The sequence below is a fragment of the Vidua macroura genome, chromosome W (assembly GCF_024509145.1).
Source record: "Vidua macroura isolate BioBank_ID:100142 chromosome W, ASM2450914v1, whole genome shotgun sequence".
Lineage (NCBI taxonomy): Eukaryota > Metazoa > Chordata > Aves > Passeriformes > Viduidae > Vidua > Vidua macroura.
Window position 1 is genome coordinate 3,477,616 of NC_071610.1, and position 19,275 is coordinate 3,496,890.

General features: G+C 34.4%; 1 protein-coding gene across 2 annotated transcripts in view; it reads left to right on the plus strand.

Annotated features, from left to right (window-relative positions):
* LOC128821384 (nipped-B-like protein) overlaps positions 1–19,275 on the plus strand; it is a 160,607-nt gene that overhangs the window by 127,005 nt on the left and 14,327 nt on the right. For both annotated transcript variants that reach the window (XM_054002369.1, XM_054002370.1), the window contains exons 21-38: positions 801–939; positions 1,151–1,233; positions 2,259–2,391; positions 4,204–4,347; positions 7,794–7,883; positions 8,124–8,338; positions 8,435–8,537; positions 9,299–9,397; positions 9,503–9,649; positions 11,403–11,537; positions 12,947–13,045; positions 14,236–14,289; positions 14,594–14,702; positions 15,261–15,397; positions 16,713–16,853; positions 17,180–17,273; positions 17,384–17,538; positions 17,803–17,893. In XM_054002369.1, coding sequence (XP_053858344.1) covers positions 801–939; positions 1,151–1,233; positions 2,259–2,391; positions 4,204–4,347; positions 7,794–7,883; positions 8,124–8,338; positions 8,435–8,537; positions 9,299–9,397; positions 9,503–9,649; positions 11,403–11,537; positions 12,947–13,045; positions 14,236–14,289; positions 14,594–14,702; positions 15,261–15,397; positions 16,713–16,853; positions 17,180–17,273; positions 17,384–17,538; positions 17,803–17,893 — 2,168 coding nt within the window. The remainder of the gene's footprint in view (positions 1–800; positions 940–1,150; positions 1,234–2,258; positions 2,392–4,203; positions 4,348–7,793; positions 7,884–8,123; positions 8,339–8,434; positions 8,538–9,298; positions 9,398–9,502; positions 9,650–11,402; positions 11,538–12,946; positions 13,046–14,235; positions 14,290–14,593; positions 14,703–15,260; positions 15,398–16,712; positions 16,854–17,179; positions 17,274–17,383; positions 17,539–17,802; positions 17,894–19,275) is intronic.

The window sequence follows — 19,275 nt, forward strand, 5'->3', positions numbered from 1 at the left end:
ATATTCTCTCTGTACAAGTAGTTAGAGATAACTTCATAAAGATAATAATTGCAATCTGTTTTGTGTCTAGTTATTATTTTGATAATTTAGGGAGAATGATGTCAGAGATTATCACCTTTTCATATTGTTAAAGGCAGCATTAAGTTGTGTTGATGTACATATGGGTAGTAAACACCACACTATTTATCAGGTTAAATCACTTGGAAAGGGAGAAATGTGACGTAGAATGTATTCACGCTGGTCATACCAACTTAAAAGGCAGTCTTACATGCTGAAGTTTATTGTCTGTTGCACTACCTGAGATTACCATAGGTATAACTCTTGTAGAAGCCAGTCTAGGTCATGGTCACTAATTTCTCATTTAAAATTCCTGCACATTTAAGATACATGAAATAATCTATAAGTAATAAATTATTATTACAAACTTGGTCTATTTTTTTAATGTTGTGTTGGAAATGGATATGGCATTATATAGAATAAGCCTATTAGTAAGTGCCTTTGCATGGATGTGTTTGATTTATTAAATATTTCTGAAGATTTTTCTGCTGCTGAACTTCACAGACACTCTGATGTCCCTTCTGTGAGCTGTTTCAGTTCATCTCTTTGGACTGAGAATACTGCTTACCATTTTAGCTAGACCAAATCTTTCACTGCATAAGAGAGAAGCAAATGACAAGATAAATGTGTATAACACAGATTCCTAGCTTTGATTATTATTTTAGAAAGATGTTATTTAGGACAAAAAATTTCTAGGGTTTTTTTTTTGTTTAGTTTTAGTGCTAATGCTGTCTTATTAACAGATTAAACAGCAGTGACACTGATGGAGAGCCTATGTATATTCAGATGGTAACAGCACTAGTTCTGCAGCTTATTCAGTGTGTGGTACATTTGCCATCAACAGAAAAAGATTCCAATTCAGAGGAGGAATCAAACAAAAAAGTAAGTTTTTTTTTTTTTAAAGAGCCATAATTTATTTTTTTTTTGCTACAGGAATTACTTTGTAGGTATAATATTTTATGATGGTGCTCTACTAATCAAGCCTTTTAATTTTATGTCAACTCTAATTATTTGATGAATGAGAAATGCTGGTCTGGAAATTATATTTCTGTGCATGCTAAAATATTAGAAAAATACATCTTGTTATTTTTAGGTGGATCAAGATGTGCTTATGACTAACTCATATGAAACAGCCATGAGAACAGCACAAAACTTCCTTTCTATTTTCCTTAAGAAGTAAGTACTGTTGCATTCTTTAGTGTATTGATGAAGCCAACTCCAAATAAAATGTCACACCTTAAGACAAACCAAACCACTTTGCAATCCTAAACGACTACTAATAAAGTTACTTATAACAATATATTTTATAGATCTCTGAGAGAGCTACCTGTCTGGAAAAAAAAATTATGTAACAGTCTGCAGAGTTTAAGAACACATTTAAGAATTTGTCTGATAATTTATATAGGATCCTTTTATCAGGGATCTTTTACTAATTTGAAACATGGAGGAGAAGGCTGAGTAAATATTTAAGTGATGAAACCAGATTATTTCAGTCATCAAAATGACCAAAATATAAAAACCCTAAAATTACTTTCATTTAGATAAAGTTAGGAATGTCAATAGCTCAGCAGGAAAAAAAAAACCAACAAACCTGAATAACCAAAGGATTTGTAAGAAGTCCTGAGGTTTTTATTATGTTGATTTCTGTTGTTAAGTCAAAATGCTGTTTATGAGCTATCTAGCCATTTCTCTGCATACTTCTAGTATAATTAAAGTTAGGGATGCCACATATAGGTGAAACACTATCACATATGTTATCTTTTGATTTTTTTAACATTCTCATTTTAACCTTTCTGGAACATAATACTGAGATGCCTTATCACTGTGAGTTAAGTCAGACCAGGTTTAAGGACACAATACCTTCTAAATACCCCACTCTCACTTGAGCTTTGAAATTTTACTTTCTTTGTTTAGCCAAGTTAATGCAGACTTTACCTCAAAACAATAAATAAAAAAACTTAGGAACAAAATTCTACTACCCTGGATTAACTGCTTTACTTGCAGTGCAACTCGGAGTGATAAAATGTTTGAATTATTTGTCTGTAAATGGAAAAAAAAAATTCTGCTAATTTTTTGGATTTTTTTTTTAATCGCATAAAACTGTTTTTCTGGCTAAAAATAGGATTAGTTCTCTTTGCATCAGAAGAAAAGCTTAAATGCCTCTTAAATTCACTTGCAAATGTGCATTTTGATTTAAACAGGTGTGGCAGTAAACAAGGAGAAGAAGATTACAGACCACTGTTTGAGAACTTTATTCAAGATCTTCTTTCCACAGTCAATAAACCAGAATGGCCAGCTGCAGAGTTGCTACTTAGCTTATTAGGAAGGCTATTGGTAAGGGATACTTGTTCTTAACTATTATATTAATTTATTTCTTATTACAATGAAACGTATTTATTTCAGCTCAAACTATTGCGGGAGTGTTTTCTGATTGTTGACACATGCATGCAGCATGTAAGGATATTCTTACATGTATCACTATTACGTAATGCATGGAAAATAAAATTTAGGTCAGAAGATCATTGATATGGAACTTAGTAAAGGTCATATGTATACAGTTTCTCATTAATGTCCTCTTCTAATACTCCATGACTTTTTCCACATTAAAAAATGCCATTCTATAGCATCTAATAAGTTCATATATTCATAGAACCGTAGAATATGCTGAGCTGGAAGGGACCCACAAGGATCATTGAGTCCAACTCCTGGTCTTGCACAGGACACCCCAGCAATCCCACCCTGTGCCTGAGAGCATTGTCCAAACACTCCTTGAGCTCTGGCAGCCTTGGTGCTGTGACCACTTCCCTGGGGAGCCTGTTCAGTGCCTGACCACCCTCTGAGGACAGAACCTTTTCCTGATATCCAACCTAAACCTCCCTGACACAGCTCCAACCATTCCCTCAGGTCCTGTCACTGGTCACCAGAGAAGAGATCAGTGTCTTCCCCTCCACTGCCCCTCACAAGGAAGTTGTAGACCACAGTGAGGTCTGACCTCAGTCTTCTCTTCTCCAGGCTGAAGAGACCAAATGCCCTCAGCCACTCCTTGTACAGCTTCCCCTCTAAACCCTTCACCATCTTCATTACCCTCCTTTGGATGCTATCCAATAGTTTCATTCATATTCATTGGGAATAAAGTCAGACTAATACTTGTAATTATTCATAGAATCATAGAATGGTTTGGGTTGGAAGGGACTTTAAAGCTCATCTCATTCCACACCCCTGCAGTGGACAGGCAGGGACACCTTTCACTAGACCAGGTTGCTCCAAGCCCTGTCCAACCTAGCCTTGAACACTTCCAGGGGCAGCCACAACTTCTCTGGGCAACCTGTGCCAGTGCCTCACCATTCTCACAGCGAAAAATTTCTTCTCAATATCCCATCTAACCCTGCCCTCTGGCAGTGGGAAGCCATTCCCCCTTGTCCTATCACTCCATGCCCTTGCAAATAGTCCCTCTCCAGCTTTCTTATAGGCCCTCTTCAGGAACTGGAAGGTTCTCTTAGGTTTTATGGACATTCAGGTGCCTCAGGTGGTCATGAGCCTCATCTTCACTTAGAATGGGAGGGACTTTGCTCTCCCAGTCCCATACTTCTCTGGACTATTCCTTTAGCACAGAACCTGAAAACAATTAAGTAGTTTGGTCTTTTATAAATTTGGTCTTAAAGTGGTACATTTACTTACAGATTGTGACATTTTACAGAATGTGAATATTTTTGTAGTAATTTTTTTTTGAGAGTTGTTCTTCAGTATTAAAATGCAATTAATACAGTACTTTGAGCTTTTTATTTGGAAAATATGTTTGGTCATGTTCCTGGTAAAATGTAGCTTTCTTTATACTTGTGTGAATAATGAGGAAGATGTATTATGGTGCTATGCTATTGCAAAGGATATCTGCTTTACTAGATGTCTGGTTTATTTTAGTTTTTTAAAAATATATATAACAGGCATATTTGTAAAGCAAAATACTCAATAAAGGAAAAAAACATTATTGTAAAGTAAGGACTGTATCTGTGATGTAATAGTAAATTACATAACTTTAAGCAGCATGGAAATTAGGTGGACTTTTTAATAAGGTCAAACTGTCTTGTAAGAAGAATCTCAGTTGCAGAAATAAATAATTTTTATAACAGCTTATTCTGCTTTTCTTAGGTTCACCAGTTCAGTAACAAATCTACAGAAATGGCATTAAGAGTTGCATCGCTTGACTATCTTGGAACTGTAGCTGCAAGGCTCAGGAAAGATGCAGTCACTAGCAAAATGGATCAAGGTTCTATAGCCAGAATACTCAAACAGGTGTGTGAAAGATCCCATGCCAGTTGGATTGAGATGTATCTATTTAAAAGCCTAAACATTTTAAAGATGTGTGAAAAACTGGCATTATGGGGAATGAGTTTTCATTGTTGTTCAGATTTCTGAATCAAATATACTCAGTTTATAAGTATCACATTTGTTAATTCATGTCTTTCTCACACCATCTTCCTAGTGATCATTTTAAATGGTTAATTAAAATGGTGAAACCAATTTTCTGGTGAGGATGTAGATGAAATAATGGAGTGACAGTTGGATTATATCTTAAGAGGCCTTAAAATATATATGTGTGTGTATGCATGTATGTGCATTTGCTATTGCAAAATGGTAATTGAGCTTATGGCACTCATATAGAGACTTTTGAGAGTTAAACTGTTAGGCCTATAAGGTTAGTTTTTATGTGATGGAACTGGTATTGGTTGTGTGTGTAGGGGGAGTTGTTATTTTTGTGGGTTTTTTTTACTGGAATTGCATATATCTTTCATTGGAGAATACATATTTGCATTTCTGTTAATGCTCCTTATCAAAATGTTTCCAAATCTGCAAGATTGGCAGCAATTAACAAAGCAGTATGTGCATTTGAGCTCTCTATAGTACATTAAGAAAATCTTGGGCCTTATGGGTATTTTTAAAAATGTGAACTTTTACATTTCTTATGGATGCAATACTTTTCTTTCTGAACTACTAATTGTTCTCAGCATGGTGAGATCTAAAGTTGAGTAGTCATATCACGTTGGTTTCCCTGAAAACCTGAAAAGACTCCAGATCTACTATATGTATTTTATGGTGACTGTTACAGACTTATTTTGAAGGTAAAACTCGTGCAATTTACAGGCATTCAGATAAAGAATCAAAATTCATCTACTCCATGAGGCTGATACTTCCCATGACTTTTGTCAATTGGAAAATTTTACTATGTATAGTGTCAAATCTTTATGTTCATGGCTTATTATAATTTATACTTCTTTGTGCTAAGGGGGTGTAATTCTCCGTTTGCAGTGATTTTGACAATTGTACATTAGACTTCATAGGGAAATATTTTAGAAGAATCCTTTTCTCTTTCCTTATCTCCACAAGTTATTTAATAATATTGAAAGATATTCTAAAAAGATACATACCTGAGTGGTGACCTGAATTTTTCTATTTGTTTTGAGTTTTTTACAGGATCAGGCAGAAACTAGGCATTGGCATCCGCAGAAAATAAAATAGCTGTGGGCAATTGAGCACTAAAAGCTTTTTTCAGTTACTCAGGAAGCTTAAGATAAATGATGGCATTGTGAAAAGTGTATATTATACAGTACAATCACTCAGGGTAGACTGTGTTGTTTATAAATTATTTGTAACATACGAACAAATAACTACTTGAAAATGTGCATGACACCTAAGCTTCACTTTGTTGCTCAAATGGCAAGAAAATAAGATCCATTGGTAGACATATTCCGCTTTAGTCATTAGAAATATCTTAAATTATTCCTTTCATTCAGAAATGAACATATATCTCTACAGATTTTTCTTTCCTGCTGAATTGAATACTTCGACTGTTGGATATTTCCTTCTACCCTCTGATATCATTACCAGGATAATCCCCAATGATCAATGAGTGCTTATGACTCTGTCTGTTGTGCTTTGGACTCATGAATTATATAATTAGATTTAAGAGAAAATCTGTTCTGTTTTGACATTTTTTAACAGATTTTTTTCATAGACATCTGTCATAGATTGTCAAGTTGATTTGAACACTTGTGCATGGTTTTCATTAATTTATCTCTTGATATCCTGATCTTCTGGACTTGTACCTTTTTCCACTTGCTGTTGTTTGCAAGCTATATTGTGTGCTACATTTGTGACAAGATTCTCAATCTATGCTGTTCATACAGAAGTTGATGGTTAGAAGTTATAGGTTTTATTGCTGAAGAAGAAAAATGTTTTGTAGCTGAAGAAGTTTAAGCCAGAAATGATTCTTCTACTTTTATTATCAGTATTGAATATGATTTGTTGTGGGCTTCACAGTTTCTTTCTGTTTGTTCTGGGTTTTTTACTTTTTAAAATAATTTGGCAGTTAAGGTTCATCAAGCAACTTTCTCAGCCTTTTTATCCACAGAATTTAACATTGGTTGAAGGCCAGACTTTCAAACCACAATTTGTACATGTCATAGGGCGCCAAATATAAATTAATAAACCTACATTAGCATTATGTCTACTGTAGACGTGTTTTGAATTCTTGAACTCATTAATTTGAGGGGAAAAAAAAACCCCTTTTTTTTTTTGCTGTAGCATCAGTGATTGCAAGGACCTGCACATTTCAGTATAATACTAAGGAAAAAAGAGTGGCTTATGGTTTTGGGTTTATGCTGTCTTGTAGGTGTTGAGAAAGTTAATTTCTGATTCATTAACAAGTTAATTGATACTGATTTGATCTCTAACCTCTATATGGGGAAAAGTACATTGTCTGATGGTCATATACAAAATCATTGTTCAATTTACATAGGCTAGAATTATTTAAGAGATCAGGATATACATATTTCCTATAAAATAGCCTCTTGTAAAAATATTCTGGTTTTAACATTCATACATTTTAGATATTTACAAATCTGATGCATAGTTCTCAGAATAATATTTCATATGTAATCCTTTTTGTGCATCTTAAAAGTGCTTCACAGGAAAATTAATATTGTCCTATTCTGTAGATAGACTTTATGCACTAAGTGGAATTTTTATAAAATGTATGTTTGTTCTCAAGGTTTTTGACCTGATAGAAACTTAATTGAGTCTCAGAGAGTATGATTCTTTAGTGCTAGAGTTCAGGGGTGTTTGGGAATAACCTCTGTAAGTTCTTTGCTAAATAAATTGAGCATACTTGCTGCACTTTCTCTGTATCGATGCTTTAAACCTGAAAACAGTTATACCAAATATTTTGCAGAGGGATAAGTTATTTTTATTTCTTTGACACTTCCCATATGTTTTTACTGTTGTCTGTGTTTCATATTTATGTTCATTTGACTTTTTTGCCTTTTATCCCTTGTTCACCTATAAAGTAATTGTTTCAGTGTTTAATATTGTTGAGAGAGCTAATGATGTCTTTTATAGGTTAAAACTTTTTTCAGTCTACTATGTGTGATTTCAGCCCTTTGTTTTTCCTTGGGAACAGAGGATCTTCACCCAAGATCATAGAATGAACATTAATCAAATCAGTCAGTCTGTTTTAAAACATGTCTTATTCTGCCGCTAATATTTTTTTGACTTTGGAGCTACAGTCTAATTTGGTTTAGTCTCTATAAAGTTTAGAAGTAATTGATTAAAAAATTATTAGCTATATTTATAATTGCAGAACATTAACTTCAGTGTATTTTATATGTGGACATACAGATTTTCAGATGATATTCACCACTGTGCAATATTCTATTTTAAAACTATCTTTCTATTTCCGATAGGTTTCAGGAGGAGAAGATGAAATTCAACAGCTGCAAAAGGCTTTGCTAGATTATCTAGATGAGAACACAGAAACTGATGCATCCTTAGTGGTAAATTTCAGCTTTCTGATGTCAAATTTATATAAAAATAATTTTAGTAACATGCACTGAATAAAACTATTTTTGGTCATGCATATTAGAGATTCAATTAAATTGTCACCCTAATGTATAATGTTGGTTGTGTTTTCTGAAATATGATTGATGCATTAAACTCAATCTCATATATCCATTAATTTCACTCTTCTACTTCTGTTGTTTTTGTTTTTTGTGTATCCTGCTGTATTTCTCCAGTTTTCTCGGAAGTTTTATATAGCTCAGTGGTTCCGTGATACAACTATGGAGACAGAGAAAGCAATTAAATCTCAGAAGGATGAGGATTCATCTGAAGGAACTCATCATGCAAAAGATGTTGAGACCACGGGGCAGATCATGCATAGAGCGGAAAGCCGCAAAACATTTCTTCGCAGCATCATTAAAACTGCTCCATCTCAGTTCAGTACATTAAAGTACGTTTGAGCACCGGTGCTTTATTAAACATGCATTTGACATTTTTAATAGTTTTTGATAAACATGTCCTAATTAAAACTTTGAATTTGTTGCAGGATGAATTCTGATACTGTGGACTATGAAGATGCATGTTTGATTGTTCGCTACTTGGCCTCTATGAGGCCATTTGCCCAGAGCTTCGATATTTATTTGACACAGGTAAACTGTGCTGAAAGTCTTAGTACAGTGAAATGCAGTTGGTTTCTGATTCCAAACACTTTTGTGGTAGTGTGCCATATCTGTTCATTGTTGAGCATGGGTATTTAACAGGCCACAATAACACCATGTGCTTTCTGTATTAATGACATAAGTGCTTATGTTTCTTTTTCTTGCATACATTTTATATGTCATATTGTACGTGCATTATTTTATTTGTTAATGGATGTAGATGGCAAAATCAATATCTTAGATGTACACAGTAAAAAAATAATTGCAAAATGTTGAAATCTCTTACAATTTCTGCCAAATGCATGCTCATCTGGTGATATTAACTCATTAAATTGATCTTAATTTGAAAATACAAGCCAGCTTAGCTACTTGCTTGCCATGCATGTTACTGTCACTTTGGAAGCTGTTGTTTAACCAGTGTGTTTTCTTTCCTTTTTCTGGGAGAAGAGCACTAATGTGTTGTCATGGCAACATGTTTGGACTCCAGTACTGGTTTGGTTTAGCTTAGTTTAGGTTCTGTTGCTTATAGTGATCTGCATACACAACCATTCTTAAAATGATAGTGCCCAAATCCACCTCTTCCATTGAAAGAACTATGAAAAGCCACAAGTGAATGGCAAAAGTAGAGTTTAAAATTAAGGGACTTCTTATTTTAGTTACTTCATTTGCATGTTATTCTGCTGCATTGTTGCCTGTTAAACAATTTGCTACCTTCCCAAAGCAAATGAATCTTTGTTTTTGTTCTCTTCTAGATTCTGCGTGTACTTGGTGAAAATGCAATTGCTGTTCGAACAAAAGCCATGAAGTGTCTGTCTGAGGTTGTTGCTGTAGACCCCAGTATTCTAGCCAGGGTAAAAAAATCTGAAATATCCATCACGTATATGCATTCTTCTGTCACACTTAAAACAAATCTTTAATTCTTATTTTGGATTTGTGTTTTATTTGTTTCTTTTTAGCTGGATATGCAACGAGGAGTTCATGGGCGGCTAATGGATAACTCCACTAGTGTAAGAGAAGCAGCAGTGGAGCTTCTTGGCCGATTTGTGCTCTGTCGTCCTCAGCTTGCTGAGCAGTATTATGATATGCTGATTGAAAGAATATTGGTATGGTGGCTTATGTATGATGTGTCATTGGAAAATTTATTTTCAACTGAGTTTAGATGTTTAATAATATGGAATGATGATTCCAAGAGTATGTTATATATATGTTATTATTTTAATGGGGAGCATCATGCTTTTAAGACCAACCTTCTAAAATGCATTGCTTGTTGTCAGTGAGGCTTTGTTACACTGTTGTGATTTCACCCCAGCCAGCAGCCAAGCCCCACGCAGTCGCTCACTAATACCCCCACCATCAGGACTGGGGAGAAAATCAGAAGAGTAAAAGCCAGAAAACTCCTGGTTTGAAAGAAAGTCAATTTAACAAGAAAAGTAAAAGCCACGCACACAAGCAAAGCAAAACAAGAAATTCATTGAGCCCTTCCCAAGGGCAGGCAGGTGTTCAGCCACCTCCAGGAGAGCAGGGCCCCATCCTGTGGAACGGTGACTTGGGAAGACGAACACCATCATTCCAAATGTCCCCCCCTTCCTCCTTCTTCCCCCCACTTTACATACTGAGCATAATGCCATATGGTCTGGAATATTCCTTGGGTCAGTTGGGGTCACCTGTCCAGGCTGTGTCCCCTCCCAACCTCCCATTCATCCCCAGCTCCCTCCCCAGCGTACAAAGAGCAGAAAAGGCCTTGGCTCTGTGCAAGCTCAGCAATAACAAAAACATCTCTGTATTATCAACTCTGTGTTCAACACAAACCCCAACACAGCCCAATGCCAGCCTCTGGGAAGGAAATTAACTCTACCCCAGCCAGAACCAGCATATACATCAATAAGTAAATATACATAGAAAGTTGTACTGCAACAGAACCAGAATTATATTCCTTTTTGTTCCTTTATTGAGGCACAGATTAGATGAAATGAGGAATTTTGCCACATCTCTGAAGTCTCAGATATGGGTTATTGAGGGCAGTTCAGTAGTGTGGGTGATGAAAAGAGTCTATAACATAGTAATTTAAAGTTGCCATTTGTAATCCAAAACAAAATAAAAGATAAAACTACTTTGTTTTTTTATGCTATGTTTTAGTGCTTTAAAAGGCTTTTTATTAGAGTTTTTGTATAAAAAGTGGGTTTTGCCTGAATGATCAGATAAAATACTGTGTTAATTTAAGATAACACTAGCTTTTAGCATTCATGTTAGGTTTTTAGTCAAATACTACTCATTTGCTAGCGTTACATGATAAAACATGTTTGTAATGTGTTTTGGAAATGTCCATATGAGCATGCATAAAGGCGCTCATCCTGGCATTTAGATTAAACATATTTTGAATTAAGTAATATGAAATGAAGCTACTCATCCTTCTCCTTAGATGATGCCTAGGAAAATGGAAAATATTTGCTGCACATATCATCCATAAGCTTTATTCAAAGGCTTTTGAAGTATTACAGTCCAGACTTACAAAGTGTCTTGGGTGTTCATAAACAGTAGCTAAAGCATCAGCGCATCTAGCTTGTAAGATCTTGAATTAAGAAATGGCATTATACATTTGCAACATCATGAGTTCCTAATTGGGATTATATAAATGGAGGAAGTGTTTCAATGTTTTGAGGACTCAGCCCAAACCTTTAGGATTGTTGCAAATAAAATTATGCTGACCTTTCATATAAATATACTCCAGAATATTTTACCTGCATTTTCTGAATGCATTTTTCAGGTCAGATTATGTGATCTTCAAATATAATTTATATAATACATTAATAATATGTCTGATTTCTTTTCAAGAGCATAACGTTTTTCTCCTCACAGGATACTGGTATCAGTGTCAGAAAAAGAGTCATAAAGATACTTAGGGATATCTGCATTGAACAACCAACATTTCCCAAAATTACTGAGATGTGTGTAAAAATGATTCGGAGAGTCAATGATGAAGAAGGCATTAAGGTAGAATGAAACATATCCTTCAGGATTTAAATTATCATAATTGGTTTCTATATTTTGATGCAAAAACAATCAAAAGAGTATTTCATTGCTCCTTTGTAATTTTTATTATTTTTATTTATTTTTAATTTTTAAGAGCAAATAGCTTTCTACATTGCTGTCTGACTTGGTTTTCTTTCTTCTATTTTCTTCAAGTTCTTGCTGACACTCAAAGGATTTTTAAAAGTTGTTATCTAGAGTTTTGGGGTTTTTTCTCTTTGCAAGTATTGTCTCTGATACTTTTCTAACAAGTAAAATTAGTATATAAAATTCCTTTCTGAAAACAAAATAAACTTTAAGTCAAAATTAAGTACTTGATGTTATTATATGCCAGATTTATAAGTTCTGCATATAAAAAATATAAAGTATTAATCTGTGAAACTTTTGCATTAATTCTGTATGTTTAATGAATCAGTTATTCCCCCTAAAATGTTACTTATGTCATCATATTATCTTTGTGTGATGTATATGCAGAAGGGTAAAAACCTAAGATTATGTGTTGAATCATAAACCTGACACTGATGTTTTTTGTTTGATTTGGCAAAAATAATTTTTAAATTGTTGGGTAATTAAGAATACACCTGTAATAATTTTGTATCACACTTTCAGTGGGATTTGAAGTCTGGAACTTTAAAGCTGCAACATATAATTTTACCACTTGAGATATGTTAATGCCAAGTGGCTTTCAGGGCAGACTGTTAATCAAGAAGTACATGAACAGCTGGATCTAAGATGCTGCTAGGAAAGGAGGATGACCTTTCCCTTGCCTTTCCAACAACCTCATAAAGATGAGGCAGTATCTGCAATGGGTTTTTTAAGTCTCCATGGATGAGGAATGCTTCCTACAAGCATATGCTTTATAAGTAATTTGGGAATAGTTCACTTTCATTCTATTCCATCTTTTCCTCTATACAAAAACATTGTCAGGGATCCAACTTCCTATGTTTGGGTAGAGAGACTTGACTTCTCTCTCTTCTTTGCCTTGTCACAGCTGTTCTGAAAATGCCAAAGTAATCTACAATTGCTGCTAATTCTGCTCTAGAAATTGTAGTCTTGTGTTCAGTTGTCAGTTTCTCAGGGGTACTATGCTTTCCTGAGGAATGCAGATTAGCGCAGGAAAATGGTAACTCTATTTCCTGTAGCATCACTTTCCCAGTGATCATTTTAGTGAAGCTTGCTTAGAGACCAGTATAACTGCTGTAATAGTAATCTGGATCTATCTCAGATAACATTCTCTACAACAGTATCACATAGGTTGAATAATTCCTTACGGACACATATTGTAAAAAAATTTATTGTACGGATGTATTAGTAATAATACCTATGTGAAAAGATAAAAATATTTATTTCTGCTAATTTTTTTTTTCCTTCAGAAATTAGTAAATGAGACATTCCAGAAACTTTGGTTCACTCCAACTCTACATCATGACAAAGAAGCAATGACTAGGAAAATACTAAACATCACTGATGTGGTATGTTAAACAAATTTTAATTAAGTTGCATGTAAAAATTCATTATGTTTTTATTATCTTTGGAATATTGTCTGTAGTATTTTAGAAATATACAAGTAATTTAATTATCAGATTAATTTTTTATATGTCTCCTGACATTGAATACATGCTAGAATTATTAATCTGATGGAACAGGCTATAAGAAACTTTAAATGCTCACTAATCTGCTGGCGGTGATAACTGAGACCACATTATATTCAGGTTGTGGAAAATACTTGTTCAGTTAAACCACCACAAGTTTCTGTTATATTTAACATTTTCCAGGAAATGCTAGTAGCAGCATATAATTAACCCTAACTAAGAAGTAGTCTCTTAAAAGAAAAATTTCCGCACTTGATAACATTTATTTTGAAAAGTTATCAAGCTGTTTCATCAAATGCAAGGTCATGTTCTCACCCAAGGTAAACCAGTATCTGCATAATGTTATCTACTTTTTAGGAGCAGCAAATTAAATTGCATGTCTCAAAAATCTGTTTCAAATAAAATGCTTTTGCATTTGTAGTGAAAATGTATTGATAAAGCCACTTTACTGAAAAGGTATTTTAATATAAATTATACCAAGATGTAAATATCAAATAAAAGTACTCTCCTCATGACTTAAAGATATGAGTTAAAACTGCTTTTTAATATTTTTACTAAATTGTAGTGTATTGTGCATTTTTCCAGAATGACCAGTCACTTTATTTGACTTCAGTTTAATTCTCAGTTCTCCTGCCAATTCTTTTTTGGAGCATCTCTGAGCTGTTCCTGACGCATGATACCAGTGAAGGCTTAGTTTGTTTATATAAAAATATGTTCATGCATATATATATATATATATATGTTCATTTTTAATATGTCAGACTTGTATTTGTGCTTTAATCTGTACAAAATGTTCTATGAACCAAAAATGTGGTTGTCATTAGAGGTAGCAATCTCCAGGAAAATGTATAGGCCTTGTATTATATGAGATACAAATTCTGAGATCATTTAAATGGTGAGAACTCTTTTTCAAATGCAGGAAAAAGTTTCTGGTCTCCAAAGATATCGTACCAAATATTTATGAAAATATATCTGAGCATGTTTACTGATCTTTTAAGATGGCATCTATATTGAAGTAATTTTTCTTCAGATGCCTTTTTTAACCAGTTTATTCTCAAAACTACTTTTAGGTTGCAGCTTGTAGAGATACTGGCTATGATTGGTTTGAACAGCTTCTTCAAAATGTAAGTAATGAATTTTGAATGTATGGCACAATCATTGTAAGAATTTTAAAAATTCTTTTGGTACTAAAACATATTGAAGGGAGACTGCAAGACCAGTCCTTTACAGTAAACAAATTCAATCCATGCCCTTTAAACATCTGACCTTTCTTTAATTCTCCACTGGTGTAACTTTTATGGAGAAGTTAAATATTTTTGTAGTGCAAAATCCTTGTGTATCTGTAGTAATTTTTATAAAACCAGTACATATCCAATGTAAATGAATGCACCCTGAATACTAAATAATTTTCTGTTTAATCTGCTAAAGCTGTTGAAGTCAGAAGAGGACGCCTCATATAAACCTGTGAAGAAAGCCTGTACTCAACTTGTTGACAATTTGGTTGAGCACATTCTTAAATATGAGGAATCCTTGTCAGGTAATAGTGTTTACAACCCAGTAGCTTCTTTGAATTTTATGATACTGTAACAGTGGTGGTTCAAATGACTATTGTGTAAAGTGACTGTTACAGAATTCCTGTTACAAAACTGATGGTAATGAGTTATTGCATTTATTTTGATTGTGAACCTTTGAGCACTGTGTAATAATAAAGCTTTCCTAATTTTCTCTAGCTAATCACAATAACAGAGCTAATTTTAAAATAACTTTTTCAGACTTCTAGATCACTAAAAACAAAACAAATATGTCAAGCTTTATTTGTATTAATACATTCTACAGTTGTAATAGGAATCATTGGCTAGGCCAGTGTTCTGTGTACAGTAATTAGGTTAAAAACTAGTGATATTTTTGAAGCATCTTTGCTTATTTTACATATGTTGTGATCACATACAAATGTTAGCACATTATGTTCTCATCTCTAATCTAATAATAATATTCTGTATTGATCTTGAAAGATATGAGATATTCATATGATGTTTTTGCTATATGTTTTTCATTGCTCAAACATTACGGTTTGTATTTTCTAATTTTTTTGCAGATTCTGACAACAAAGGTGTGAATTCTGGTCGCTTGGTTGCTTGCATAACCACTTTGTTCTTATTCAGCAAAATCAGGCCCCAGCTAATGGTCAAACATGCCATGACCATGCAGCCATACCTGACCACTAAATGTAGTGTAAGTAGAGAAAATTAGAAAATCAGTCTTTTCTTTCTCCCAGATAATTAAGCATGGAAATTAATGGCTGTCTTGTATGCTTGATGAAATTGAAGGTAGGAAAAGAGAAATAAAAATTATGTTTCTATGATTCATGATCATATCTTCTAAAGATATTAGGTCCTTTGATGATCTCTATAGCTTCCAAGATGCTGTTCCTCACCCTCTGCCTTCACATTTTACACTCAAATGAAACTGAAACCTGTACTTCTTTCTCTTAAAGACTAAAACACAGTTTTCCACCTGTTATGAAATAAGTTCTTAAAATTGTTTTATTTTATAGTCACAGTCTTAAAAGTAGTTAAGATTTAATAAATGAATCTTAAGACTAAAGGTATGGTTCCATAAGATAGAGTGATTTAATATATAGCATAAATATTAGAAGGAAAATGTCCTGCTCTATCCTCTTCAGCAGTTCACCTCTCTCTACCCTAGCTCTGGTGTTTTTGTATTTCTCTGTAAGACAATTTAGCTCACAGAAATGATAGAGAGCTACAGTGCTGAATCCCCCCAGTCCAGGAAATTGGCCCCCTCCTCTGAAACATTGCATTGCTTTCTTCTATTTTGATTAGCACAGTTGACTCAGTGAAAGTTGTGATGAACCCTTCATCTGGCAGGAGCAGAGCAGGATCATGCAGCCATGGCTCAAGAAGGAGCTTGACTGAGTGGGGCGCAGCAATCCATTACATTAGGTCAGCTGCCCAGGGAAGAGCAGGCCTGAGAATGCTTGTTATCAGCTTAGCTTGCAGGTATAGACTAGAATTTTACAGTTTCAGCCCTAGAGCATTCCCTAGGCATATCTACAACAGACGTAGAGCTGCTTCTGATCAAACAGTATAGGAAAAGGTTATCTGATTATTTACTTGCTGCCAATACCTGTTGCCAGGTGTTGTGCATTCTGTACTGTGTGTGTGTCAGGAAGAGTTCCTCAATTTGTTTTAGGACTCCAAAAAATTTTCATGACCAAAAGTTTTCGGGTCTGTCACAGCCTTGATGACAGGTGAATTCTGCTTCTACTGATTTTTTTTTTTTTACAAAAGTTCTGTAGAAAACAAGAACTTGCTTTCAAAATAGTATGTAACTTAAAAGCAGATGTAAACTATATATTATTTAAAATCTTTACCAAATAACTTGCATAAGATACATAATTGTATCATACTATTATGTAATTGTATTATATTAATATGTATTATATATGTATTGCATAATACATATTAATAATACTTAGAGGTAACACAGCCAGAAATGTTAAATGCTATAAATGCTGTTGTTTCAGACCCAGAATGATTTCATGGTGATCTGCAATGTTGCAAAAATCTTAGAACTTGTAGTGCCACTAATGGAACACCCAAGTGAGACGTTTCTTGCCACTATTGAGGAAGACCTTATGAAACTCATCATCAAATATGGCATGACAGTAAGCTTTTAATTGCTACTATTCGGTTAATTCCATTTCACATTGTGAAATAGATAGTTTTGGTTTAAAGAAAGTCTGTCTTCATTATGAAGATAACTTTTGAGCCATGAAAAATCAATGTTCTTGGTTTACTTGTGTTTGTATGTGTTGTTGCTATATTTTAACAATTATAAGTTTGGGCATGTTTTCAGAGCAGTCTAGGAGATGGACATTGCATCTGTTAGATAGTTACTTTTAGTTCTACATACCTTTTCCCTGCATAACATCACAAAAGTCTCAGGTTTAAATTCTAAATATATAATTCATTTGTTCTTTTTTGCACCTAGGTTGTTCAGCATTGTGTGAGCTGTCTTGGGGCTGTTGTGAACAAGGTCACTCAGAACTATAAATTTGTGTGGGCCTGTTTTAATAGATACTATGGTAAGTAAAATCACAAGATGTAGATGTCACTCTTCAGTTTCGCCTACAAGTCTTATTTTAGGGGTACACCATGATTAAATACTGTGATCAAAACTTTTATCTTACTGTAGGTGCGCTTTCAAAATTAAAAAGTCAACACCAAGAAGACCCCAACAGTACAATACTTACTGCCAATAAACCAGCACTCCTTAGATCACTTTTCACTGTTGGAGCACTGTGTCGACATTTTGATTTTGATCAAGAAGATTTTAAGGGCAACAGTAAGGTAAAATAACTTGTATTTATTCTCCATGCCTTGTGTCTATTGAATGCTCCACTTCAATTTGAGAACACAGTATTCCTAGGCCCTCAAAGCTATGCATTTCTTCATAATACATATGGTATCATTTTTGGGTTGTAAATACATGGTTTTGCAAAGACAATGCAGTAAGATTGTGCTTCTCCATTTTGATATATATGCTTTTTATAAGAGATTAAAAATATCTGTTTCATCTTCAAATAGCTATTATTTGTGTTTTAATTTCCTCAGGTTAACATTAAGGATAAAGTACTCGAACTGCTGATGTATTTTACAAAGCATTCAGATGAAGAAGTACAGACAAAAGCCATTATTGGCCTTGGTAAGAAATATTAATAGTTTTTATTATTCTGCTGTTGTAGAAATCCATGCATTTATTTGTGTAGTGGCAGGGAAGTTTGTTTAAAATCAAAGTTCACCACATGTTTTATTTGAGACCTGGCTATAGGAATGTAGTGAAAGGGATACTTGGAAGTTGCATACTTCTGCAGCGGAGTGGATGCTTTTGACAGTGAATACCTTTTTGATGTATGACCGAGTCTTAAAAAGCATCAAGTTTCCAAAGTAAATGGAGATGGGTTTTTTTTCCCATATGCAAATATGTTGTAACTCCAAATATTGTTTTTCAGTCCTCAAGGTATGGTTAAAGAATAACTAGAAAAAATGATGGAAAAACTTTGAGAATTTTAAGTGCAGGGGCAGAAATTCCACAGAAATTGAGGAAGCTCTGGCAGTTTATACCAACTGAGAGATGCTCTGTGAAATTTCATGACGCATTGAGATGATGCCATAGTCTAAATATTGTGGCTTATTTTGGGTCTTTGGCAGTATTTCAATTTTAAATAGATTCTTTGTCTGAAGGCATTAGTATAGTATCTCAGTGACTTACAGTAATGCATGAACTGACATTGAGTGGTGTGTATCATGTTCATCCTCTGCTCAAGGACCAAAACTGTACATGTAAGAGCATCTTGTTTGGACAGGTAGGCCTTGGTTTCTGGAAGAGTTCAGTTCATGGTTATGGCTTAGTCTAAAGAAAGTTGTCTCCTATGTGTGTGAGCTTGCATTGTATGGTTTAACTGTTAATTTTCCTCCTTATGCCGCTGTTTAGGTGACTTTTTAGATAGCCTGGTACAGTTCAGGCTAGGGAGGACTGAGGATAAGGACTGAGACTGAATCTTGATTTGATATTCTGTGAGGAAACCATTGCCGACAGCTGAGTGGGATTAATGGCTTTAGAGTTGCCTCTGTTGCAGGAACAGTGCTATGGTGCTAACAACTAGCTGGAGGTTTTTCTAGGCATTGTATCAAGATGCACAACACTTACTGTAGTCCATTCTAATTTAATTGTTCTATACAAAATATTGCACATGGGATAGGGGCTGCCTTCCTAACCATAGACATGATTGCTTTACTCATGGAGGCTGAGTGTTGTATTCATCAGAAATGTTCCTGAATTACAGACTGAACTGTGATCAGTTTGGGGAAGAGGAGAAAACAGAAGTGACTATCAGTAGGCATTCTTCAGATTTTTTAATTCTTTTTTCTCTGCCTGTAAACATGTCAGTCTTTATCTTAATTAAACCTCAGGCAACTGTTTTCAGTGATATATTAGTCTCATCTAAGTACTGGTTCCACTTTGAAGGTAGCTGCTTGGGTTTACAGAGATGTAGTAGGCAGTGCAAAGCTCTGTTTTACAGGCTG